Source organism: Hyposmocoma kahamanoa, unplaced genomic scaffold, assembly GCF_003589595.1.
Source record: "Hyposmocoma kahamanoa isolate Upper Pololo Valley unplaced genomic scaffold, ASM358959v1 190, whole genome shotgun sequence".
Lineage (NCBI taxonomy): Eukaryota > Metazoa > Arthropoda > Insecta > Lepidoptera > Cosmopterigidae > Hyposmocoma > Hyposmocoma kahamanoa.
In genome coordinates, this window is record NW_020653718.1 from 4612821 (window position 1) to 4624220 (window position 11400).

The 11400-nt window shown below is 38.9% G+C and overlaps 1 protein-coding gene across 1 annotated transcript; it reads right to left on the reverse strand.

Moving 5' to 3' along the window:
* Positions 1 to 6121: 6121 nt before the first annotated feature.
* Positions 6122 to 10199, reverse strand: LOC113226346 (transmembrane protein 147). Its single transcript, XM_026458932.1, has 4 exons — positions 9941 to 10199; positions 9635 to 9776; positions 8733 to 8855; positions 6122 to 7642 (listed from the first exon to the last, which is right to left on the reverse strand). Exons 1-4 carry the CDS (start codon positions 10015 to 10017, stop codon positions 7304 to 7306), a joined length of 681 nt encoding a protein of 226 aa, XP_026314717.1. The 5' UTR covers positions 10018 to 10199; the 3' UTR covers positions 6122 to 7303.
* Between the last annotated feature and the right edge of the window lie 1201 nt (positions 10200 to 11400).

Genomic DNA, 11400 nt, shown 5'->3' on the forward strand with positions numbered 1-11400 from the left:
AAACAAGAAAATATAAACAAAATCCGTGTATGTGATATACCTTTTTGATTGAGACTCATGCCGCGATCTCGACATTCATCATTTTTATAATACAAAACCTTCGTACACAGACGTACGTAGTGTAATAGTAACTACAACAATTGTCTATCAAAAATAAGAACAACGCTATACTAATACACTTAAAGTAATATACAAAAGTATCATGACTATTACAACCAACTTACTTGTCAGTGCTTTAATGTCATCCAAATATTTTTGTTTTTTGCTAAAAAGAGAATCCTGCCGCTCCTTTACTAGACGGAAATTACTTATCATTCTAAATAGCAACTGCCGCACATTACTTTTCAAAGGTTTCACCGTTGTTTTTTGTAAAAGAACAACGTTAACAGTTTGACACTTCACAAATACCACGAAATTGACAGTACAACATAGATATGAAATGTTGCTAACATTATCTTCTTACGGGGATGCCAATTTATTCCAATGCAGACTTAGCTTGGCCAGACTTATAGTACTTATCCTGCAGGCCTCCAGGCAGGCAGAATGAGCGGTAGAGTTTAACCATTGTGACCGGTGTGAACCGATTTCAAGTGTAATAATGCTTACCTATGAAATAAAGATTATTTTGAATTTGAATTTTGAAAAATTTGGCCTATTGCGTAACTCGACAGCTTATAATGATAATCACCGAATAAAGTGCTCAACTACCTTGTGTTTACCATTAGGTGAGAATAAAAAAAATAATTTTTCTTTGGATTAGAACCTAAAACACAAAGTATTCAAAACAAAAGTGAAATTATTGTTTGCGTCCTTGATTATTTACTAAAATTGCAACGTTGAAAACTTCTGCTGCATAGTTTGCGTTCGTAGGATACGTTGCGAAACCTCTGTTTTGACAAATTAATTTATATTGTATTGAAACCGGTTGTCTACCGTCGAGCACGATACTTACGAGATATGTAGTTGGACATATGTAGTAGTTATGCAAACTATAACCAACCCACAAAATGTCAATTTCGAGATAACTAGATTTTTGTAAAAACAGTGAAGAAATAAGTAGGTAAGTTATTTGAGACTAGAGATGCGCCGAGTACTCGTTTGCTACTCGGTACTCGGTGTACTCGGCCGAATAACTCGGTTCATGAGAAGAGTACTCTGTTAAAATAAAGCATCACAGCTATAGACATAATAAAGTAAAATCAACAATATATTTAAAATATTCAAAAGAGATTTATTACTAGAAATTGTAGAGAATTGTAACAATTTCTAACAATTTAGTAATTTAAAAAGAAAGTTTACATTATTAATATTTAGGCAAGTTATGATGTAGGAATATTTACAAGGCTTTCTGCGCATTCAGGTAATAGTCTGTTCCTTTTTTCTTCATACACATTACCCGCTTCGGCAAATAACCGCTCGCTATACACAGTGCTTGCAGGTGCACATAAGAACACTCGTGCTAACTGTGCCAGTTATGGATATTTTGTTTTATGCTCTGCCCACCATTGGAAAGGACTCTGCTCTCGCGACAATAAACTTTCATTGACATATCGGCCTAATTCTAGAGCAACGGAGGTTTTTAGGATCATCGCGTTCCGGTTGTAATGAACCGAGTAATTCGGCTCGGCAAATGTTAAACCGAGTAATATTCGGTACTCGGTTAAACTTGTACTCGGCGTATCTCTATTTGAGACAAACGATGTACTGTAGCAGTGCGAACGATATAGGCAAACTATTATATTATATAACAATAAATATAAAACATTATGTATCTTTTTATTTAGTTAACGAGAACCGTGTTCTAGTTTTCGTAATGAAAACGCCAAAGATCTACAGTACTTCAGTACATCCGTTTAGCATATTTAAAAAAAGACATTATATGAAGTTAAGCAGCAAGGTACTTTTTAGCTATTAAAAAGTTACTTATTTAGGGTTGGTACCCTCAAGGACTTTCATTTTCTCCGTTTTGGCTTGGTATGTTGCCAGGATTTTTTGGTAAAGGACACGCTGGTGTTCTACCTAAATACATACCTCAATTATTGTAAGTCAATGCCTCAATTTCACTCGAGATGTGGGTTGTTTCTTGTTTGCATAACATGTCCAATTCTTATATGCTTTGATGGCATGCGTGTATTTTAAGTACAACGCCATCTGTTAGCGGCAATCAATATTATGTTAAATCAAGCGGAAAGTCCAACTACCACACTCTTACTGTGCATTGGGGCGTATGGCGCCACCGTATTGGAGAAATTATATTAGGCGCGTTATCGCTCACGGTCATTGACGCTTCTTAAGGACCATTGCAAAATAGTATTGTTTGCTGACACATCCTAGATTTTTAAAACAGACAGACGTGACAATGACCATATTAATGATACCCTCTTGGTAGTTTCATTGGTTTAATCCTAACAATTTATTGCTTAATGCCAAGAAGACAAAATGTGTTAAATTTGAATTACCTAACGTAAAATCGACTAGTCCAAGCATAGATATAAACGGAGAAAAATTAGACCTTGTTAATCATTGACTTACAAATGTAAGTCAATGTTGTTAATTAAGCAGTCTTCTTGGGTAGTAGTAACTCAGATAGTAAACTTCTATGGATTCGACATATATCATCCCTGACCAGCAGATTAAGCTCCGCTGCATAGGCAGTCAGCAGAATACGTGCGCTTACCGATGTTAGTACTGCTCTCTGTCTCATGTGGGGTAAAGCGGCAGATATTCAAACCATATTTCAATTGTCAAAACGAGCGATCCGTTCTGTGTACCGTCTAGGGTCTCGGGTTTCTCTCAGGGAAAAGTTTAAGGAGGCTGGTATCATGACCGAGGCATCACAGTAAATTTACTCAAATATTTTATATGCCCGTAAAAATATACATAATTTCAATAAGAAAGAAGATATCCATAATATTAACCTTAGAGCTAAGTCCAAACTCATTTTTTTTAAATTGTATTTATTACATTTAAAAGTATTAAAAAACAAAACATTTCGTTTAACCAAGGTAAATGACTCTTTTACGGGGAACTGTATACGTTTGTACAACAAACGTTTGTACAAGGTTCCGGAGCATATATTAAGATTTTCATTTCCTAAGTTTAAAACCTACATTAAAAATATTTTGATTAAAAAATCATATTACAAAATTGAAGACTACGTGTTAGATAAAGATGTATGGAAAGACGACACGGCTCCAGAATCCATACAAATTTGGTTCAAAGTGTATCCATAGCTTTTAAGTTTATTTGAAATGAGCAATCCCTAGAGTTTCTTGTTCGTCCTTCTCAGGGAAATCAGCGCAGTGAATGAGCAGTAGCTAAATGTAATGTAATGTAAATGTGACGTTTTCAAGTGTAAATTTATTTTACCTATGGAATAAATGATCTTTAACTTTGACGTTACATTTTCAAATAATATTTCTCAGAAAAATAAATATTTTCCGGATACTTTTCCAATATTTTTTCCTTATCGATGGAGATTAACGAACCTTTATTGTATTTACATACAAAAGCGAAAATAATGATTTTATTCAATTATAATATTGTATGCTCCACTTTTTTTTGATGCAGATTGTCTTGCAGTCAGGTGTTACACTCTTCTTAGACGTCTTTGCTCGCTCGTATCGGGCTAAGGTGAACACTGTGGAATACGTTGAAATTACATCTTTTAGACAACACAGGGAGTAAGCTAAATAGCTTATTCACTGTGTTATCTAAAATACTTGAAATTATGCTGGTCGATAGAACCTATTATTGAATCCACGAATCATTAAACTGAACAAAGAACATTTCTATACAGTAGGATATGCTGATGACATAGCTATACTGGTAACAGGAAATTATGCCAATGTACTCTGCGACATTACACAAGCTGCACTCCGGATTGTGGAAAGATGGTGCAGGGCATATGAACTGTCGGTAAACCCAACAAAGACGGAACTGGTAATGTTTACAAACAAAAGACTACTGGGTAACTACCTACTACCCAAACTGTTCAGTACAGAACTACAGATATCAACCGAAGTCAAGTACTTGGGAGTAATACTGGACAACAAGTTGAATTGGAACAAGCATCTGGACAACAAAATTAAAAAAGCCACCATCACCTTCTGGCAGTGCCATAGAATGGTAGGTAAACAATGGGGACTCTCACCCAAAATAACACTATGGCTCTACACAGCGGTGATAAGACCCATGATCAGTTACGGCGCGATAGTATGGTGGCCACGAACCAAACTGACGACCGCAACCGACAAGCTGGACAAATTCCAAAGACTGGCTTGCATGGCAACGACCGGCTGCATGAGGACAACTCCGACTGCGGCCCTCGAAGCGATGCTGGACCTGCGACCCCTCCCAATGTTCATCAGACAGGAAGCGGCGTCAACAGCAGTGCGTCTAAACAGAACCGGCCTTTGGAAGCACATGAGGACCCCACATACAGAAATCCTTCATAAGACAGTCAATGAGGAACCGCTACTGGAGGCGGCTGTGGATAGGATCCCAAAACAGTACATCTTTGACAAAAAATACAAGATACAATTGTTTGAAGATCCCAATGAAGGACTGAACCCCAGAGAGGTCCGCGTTTTCACCGATGGATCTAAAACAAGTTCAGGAACAGGTACTGGGGTATTCTCAGAAGACCTCAATATCAGGATATCAACACCGCTTGGTGACCACAACACAGTATTCCAGGCTGAATGTATGGGCATCAAGTTGGCGGCAGAAGCAATCATAGCGAGAAGAGTAAAGAACCACTCCATTCGAATACTCTCTGACAGTATGTCAGTACTTCAAGCACTGAACAGCTATGACATAAACTCAGGGCTCATTTATGAATGCCATCAAGCACTCATGGAGGTATGTATACAAAACCACTTAACTCTACAGTGGATTAAAGGACACAGCGGCTCACGTGGCAACGACGCAGCAGACGAACTAGCTAGAAAAGGGTCGGAGACGGATGCTGTAGGGCCAGAACCCATAGTGTCCCTCCCCAACCAATGGTCAAGAACAACTATACTCAAAGGTACAAAATATTCTCATAACAACATATGGACAACCCTTACGGTTTGTAGACAGGCGAGGGAAGCACTCCCAACGCTCAATGCCAGTCTATCACGAATATTAATTAAACTCAACAGGCAAGAGCTTCGCACTCTAACTGCCGCCCTAACAGGTCATGGTCCATACAATAAACACCTTTTCAATTTAGGTATCACAGACAGCCCTCTATGCAGAGCGTGCATGGAGGGGGAGGAAACGGCTGCGCACATCCTACTACAGTGCTCCGGCGTGGCCAACTACAGGGCAAAGTACCTTGGAGTGCCAAGGTCGCTCCCCGAAGTCTTCAGCAAACCGAGGAGGCTGCTGAGATTCCTGGAGGAGCTTGGGTGGCACGAGTAGGACCTGGTATGCAGGCCTGCTTTTCTAGCTCAAAAGGAAATACACCTCATACATTCTGTGTCATACTCAAATTGTACTTGGAAAATAGTTCTTTGTGCAATATGGAGAAGCAGTATGTCAGATTCACGATATTCAGGCAGGCGTGGCTTAGGGCTCAGTATACCCAATTTGTACACACTGTTTAGATCGGATCTACCGGAAACTAATGCAGTAGGTACACACGGCTACATATCGTCGGTGTTTTGTAGAAAGGGCGAAAACGCCATTTCGAATATTTTTTCTGGGACTATGTTTTAGTTTTTTACGTTTGTTTTGAAATATTTACGTCCTATGGTAAATTCAATTTTAAAACTTAAAGTTAAATAAAACCAAAATTGAATTTTAAAACAGTCGTTAAAAGCCAAAATATGCTGTCCTGATCCTGTAAAATTCTTGAAATGGCGCTTTCTATAAAACACGGACGATATGCAGACGATACCGTGTAGTACTTACCCGTGACATAAAACCTCAAGTTTCACGTGGAAGCTACAAGTTCAACTTAATAAACATACCCCAAACTAGACCTAGACCTTACCTATTTCTGCCGCCAAGTAGTAATGTCAGCGTTACTGCGTTACGGTTTCAAATTACATGCACATGGGAATGTGCATGTAATTTGAAATTCTCAGGGTGACGGGTGCAGTGGCAGTGCCCCTCAGATGTTTGCGATTTAAAGCTCTGAGTGGCACTGCAACTATTTGAACAGGCGTGTAGCTTACCATCAGGCGAACGACTTGTTCGTCTCGTCACTTGATATTATAAAAGAAACTCTAAAATCTGAACGTGTTACATTTATGTTTAGAAAACTGCCCTGAAGTAGAAATGGATAACCAGATCTTACCTCATGTTAATACTGTTAAGTATCTGGGAGTGTATCTGGCTAGAAGACTAACATGGAGAATTCACATCAAAGCAACTAAGCAATAAAATAAATATTTTGAACAACAAATTTTGTCTATTTGCTGTGGAGAATTGGTACATAGCCAATGTTATTAGTTATGAGAATAAACCACTGTTGTATAAGTTGGTCATGGTTGCTAAAATCGATATGAACATATGCATTGGAGTTGTGGGGATGTGCCAGCCACCTCTAGTGCGGAAATTATTGAACACTTCCAAAATGGTATTCTAAAGGCTATAGTCAAATCACCTTGATTTGTAAGAGCCCAGGAAATGTGTCTAAGACTAATAACTATCTTGAAAACCAAACAGGAGATACAGGAAACTCGTAAGGAAGAGTATAAATCACGACTATCACTATATACAAATGTATTGGAAAGATGTGGTTGACGAAAAGCATCTGGGTGGTTAGTCGTTTGGAAAAGTCAAGGATACTAGAAAGTGAAATCAGTGGAACATAATCAGTATAGAGTAATGACTAAGGAGGAAAAGAGTCATTGGACTCTATATTTCAAACTACATTATACTATATTTATTTTATTTATTTCATGTGCTGGTGAAATTACAGGCTTATGGGATTTGTCAACTTATGTCTCAGGGTGACGGGCGCAGTGGCAGTGCCCTTTAGTAGTAGATCTTTGCGTCTTAAAGCTCTGGCGCACGATTTGTTCGTCCCTTCATTTGATGATATAATGTTTAAGTTTAAGTCTTGTTAGGTGCTTTGGTTTGAGCTGTGAGTCCAAAAGAATGTTTTCTTTATGAAATAAATAAATGTAACGGATCTGTTTACGGCCGAAGGACTGGTCCTGCGACCAGGTTGTTACGAAATAACAAGAATGAATTGAGAAAACGTCCGACGGCTGCAGTGTTTGTTCACGAACGGGGCACTCGAGGTCAGTCGTTCGGCCGACGCGCACGACGCGCCCGACGACGGCCATCGGCAGGCGCGGGCGCCTCACTGGCGGGCCAGCATCGCGTACATGGCCAGCGCGGCCAGCCCCAGCAGCAGCGCGTGCGCCGCCCGCAGCGCCAGCAGCGCCCAGGCGCCCAGCGCCAGCAGCGCGGCCGCCGCGTCCTCCAGCAGCGCGCGGTAGGGCGCCAGCGCCAGCAGCGCCAGCACCAGCGGCGCCTGCGCGCGCGGCAGGTCCTTGCGCTGCGCCAGCCACACCAGCGCGGCCACGGCCGAGTGCTGCAGCAGCGCCACGTTGGACTCGGCGCACGCGCGCACGTAGCGCCACGAGAACTCCGAGCCGCGCGCGCCCACCCACAGCGCCACCGACCGCGTCACCAACACCTGCCGGCCGCCAGAGTGACAGCGGGCGCGCGACGCGCCCCCCCTGCCGCCGATGTGTTCGCTTCGGAGACTTCTACTTATGTCACTAGCAAAGTGTGGCAACAGGTCCCAATCTCGAGTTCTTAGGTTTTCGCGATTGTTACACGGAGGAAATGAAACTATTTTTCCGGATTTAAATCGCGTATATTTGTTTTCTCAAACAAATCGTGTTAACCGTGACCGTGGAACCTGTAGAGGGCCCGATACGTCGGTTTGTTTGAAAAAACAAATATACGCGATTTACATCCGGACAAACAGTTCATTTCATCTAGGCACTAATCTGTTCAGCAGTCTTGTGTTGTAAACGACAAATGTGACCAACTACCTAATTAAACATTAGTTTGTTATCATTTGTATATACGAACAGTGACCCCTTAGAATTAGTTACTCATCTTCTTAGAAAATTCTACCTCAAAATGAGTAGCAGTAGCTAACGCTTCCTATGACAATTTGTAATACCTACTATACAATTAACTTTTCATTCAAGAAAACCACAGCATTATGTCTGAACTGTGTTGGTACTAATTGTAATACAGCACAGCTCATGCAGCACAGCATGTCAAGTGTACGTAAGGCCTATCCGAGAAAATTAGAGGATTATGAAGAGATTAAAATATAAACTATACAATACTTAACATTGCAAATAAGTAGTTGTATATAGTATGTTGGATGTCAAGCCTTCAGTGGTGGTTCAGATAGGATTAGTTATCTTGAAATAATCTGTAACAGTATTATTTGCCTAACTGTTAAAACATTATGATTATTAATACAAAGATCGAACACTCAGAAAAAAATCCTTCGATCTGGCCGGATTCGAACCAGCGTCTTCTAGCATACCGTGGCAGACGCTATTCCAACTAAGTCACGGAATGAACCATCGGACCTCACGAATTTTTCTGTGCTTGTTGTCGTGTCTTTGTAGTTGGTTTTTCAACGACTTTTTAGTCGTCTATGAGAAATCTATGAAAGTTTTTGAAATGTCATTTGCCCTTTCATTTTAATTTATGCTTGCAGCACCTCATGTCTAAGTTAAGAAAAATGAGGAGCATACCTCAGCACTGGCCCATCCTATGGCAGCAGTGAGAATCTTTGCATGTCCTTTGCCAGGAACTGAGTTAAGGGCAAAGTATAAACCAAACAGGTCCGCAAAGTCCACGGTCGCTTTCAGGATCTCCTGTAATGTTTGTTAGACACAATTCAGTACTTTTTTTTAAAGTAACTCCCATCGCGGCATAAACTACGAAAGCCGTATATCCTGTAGTGGGTGAAGCCGGGCTGACAATTACGGACCCATATCCATGTATTCATAAATAATTTGGGGGTGCATGAAAGGAGCCTCAGTGCATGACATATAATTCCTTTCGTATATGTCTGGTGCATTCTGGGCCAAATTCTTTAGCAAATCTTTTCTCCACAATGGGAACCATTGCAGTGTATGCCATCAATACAATACAATAAATAATTTCGACTTATTTATATCATTGGGGATAGTGCAATTACGCGTAACTAGCGTACAACAACCAAATTAGCTTTATTTACTGGAGTCTAGTGTTATCAGTCCATAAATAACTGAAATTAATGCTTACTATGCAAAAATTTAAGTTGCAGCCATTGAAATAACAAAGTAATAACGTTTAAACCCACTCCTGTAAAATTTGATCACATAAAGATATGCGATTTTTACCAATGCTACATACCCGCCTTTGCACTATCCCTGACGATATTATACTAGTTGAGGGCTCATCTCATCTCTTTTCCTTGAGAATCTTTGTCCCAAAAGTAACTGCACACCTAGTTCACATTCAGATCAGGTAACATTGTTTGAAAAATTTCAATGTTTTATAGTCCAGATGTTTATTGTTATCATTGTTAAATGCCATTGTAATATTTAGGCCACCTTATATCATAGGTGAACCTAAATCTTATATTTCAAAATAAAAAATCAATACTTACTAAGAAGACATCGTAGTCGCCAGAAGTGTGACTGCCATCAGAGTCAGGAAAGAAAGTAGCTAAAAGTAGCATCTTGCATAGCTGCGTGAAGATATAAAGACCACCGGCATACACACATTTTGAGAACGTCGCGTACTCCGAGCTGAAATTATACTCGAGTATGATCTGAACTTAAATGAAAAAAATCGAGTACCTCGCAACTTCGCATTTAAAACATTTTGAAAATTTATGCTTCCACTATTGCATAGATATCGTTGGATTCCAGAATAAGCCCTAAAAGTTAATAACCTTAAAAGAACTACTTACATTCCAGAGAATTTATATGCCATGTGATAAGGCGCATAGACTAGCGCAAGGCAATTCCCAAAATGATATAGGGTCATTGTTATTCACGATTATTGCAATTAAAGTAGTCGCTAATTTAATTATTTTTCTGGAAACTAAACTAAAGAAATTTCGGAGAAATACATATATGTTTCAGTTTCTCTGTCTACGAGTTATCTGTGGTCTACGACGTCAATCTTATCAACGTACTGTCAAATTGGCTTCCTTTTACGCAGCATTGCTCGGGAAGTTTGATAAAAATTAATAATTTTTCCTTTTTCTTCACACATATTCTGTCCTGTTGTCTGTCAGAAATCTTAAATTGCGTGTAAAGGACCGTACAGCTGAGTTGTATGGCGGGTTATCGTTTTCCATTTACTTGTTTGAAATTAAATCTCTGAATTAGCTCTAATTAAGAGTTATGAGTGCTAGAAATGTTTATGTATGCGAAGGTGATTATTCTTATTTTATAGGATATTATGTGAATTCAGGTATAAATAATATATATTTTTCTCATTGCATAGTTTTCTAAGTTGCTTACTACAAATGTTCCTATGATTTCATAAATATAAAATCATAGGTAATGTGTAATGATACCTACTTATTACTATTATGATTTCCGTTGCAGTGTCAATAAGATCTTAGTGGGTTTTTTATAGTGAATGGTAATAAGAAAGGGATGCAAAATGATGGGGTGTTGATAAAAAAGGGGTAACTTATACAACCCTTTCGTTTTTTAGCACACGCGCAAAGGGGTACGGAGTAGTTGTCCAATAGCAGGGCAGGGCTGGTGGATTTTTGAATGTATTTGTGTAAAGTTTAGTCGGACACTGAGCGGTGGTTGCCTCGCTCTCCATCTCTGAGCAGTGCCCCTCAGGAGCTGCTACAAATCACCTGTCTGGGTCATTTAAATATGCCAGTGTGGTGTACGGTATCTAAACTTTGTTTTTATTAATTTAAATGTTTCAATTTTGGTATGCAAATGAGTTACAGTGCAATGAATCGAGGATTGCATTAATGGATTTTTAATATTGTCAAGGTAAGATTAAAAAGCTTTCATACACTTAAATAAAATATAAACAAAGCAAATGGGACTTAAGAATATTTTATGCAGTGTATTAAGCTAATACAACTTTTCTACTACCTCAATAAATGTGTGCATTCCAAACAAAATTTGGTGTTACTTTATACAAATTCTTTTAGGTCAGGTACCTTAGCACTTAGCAAACAATTGAAGAGAAACTATACTACATAGTTACCTGTAATTGAATATATTCATATTTAGTATAGTATTCATATTTAGTTAAATGTAGTATAGTAGGTATATATTATTACATATATTTAGAATGGTATTATATTAGTATATGGTATATATATTAGTATAGTATTATATATATTTAGAATTAAATGTAAAACTTTTTGCAAGCTATTGTGTGCAAGTG

Coding starts and splice junctions, on each gene's coding strand:
- LOC113226346 (XM_026458932.1), bottom strand. CDS start 10,017: ATGACCCTATATCATTTTGGGAATTGCCTTGCGCTAGTCTATGCGCCT. Junction 8,856..9,634: donor GCGACTACGATGTCTTCTTA/GTAAGTATTGAT, acceptor CAAACATTACAG/GAGATCCTGAAAGCGACCGT. Junction 7,643..8,732: donor TAGGATGGGCCAGTGCTGAG/GTATGCTCCTCA, acceptor GGCGGCCGGCAG/GTGTTGGTGACGCGGTCGGT.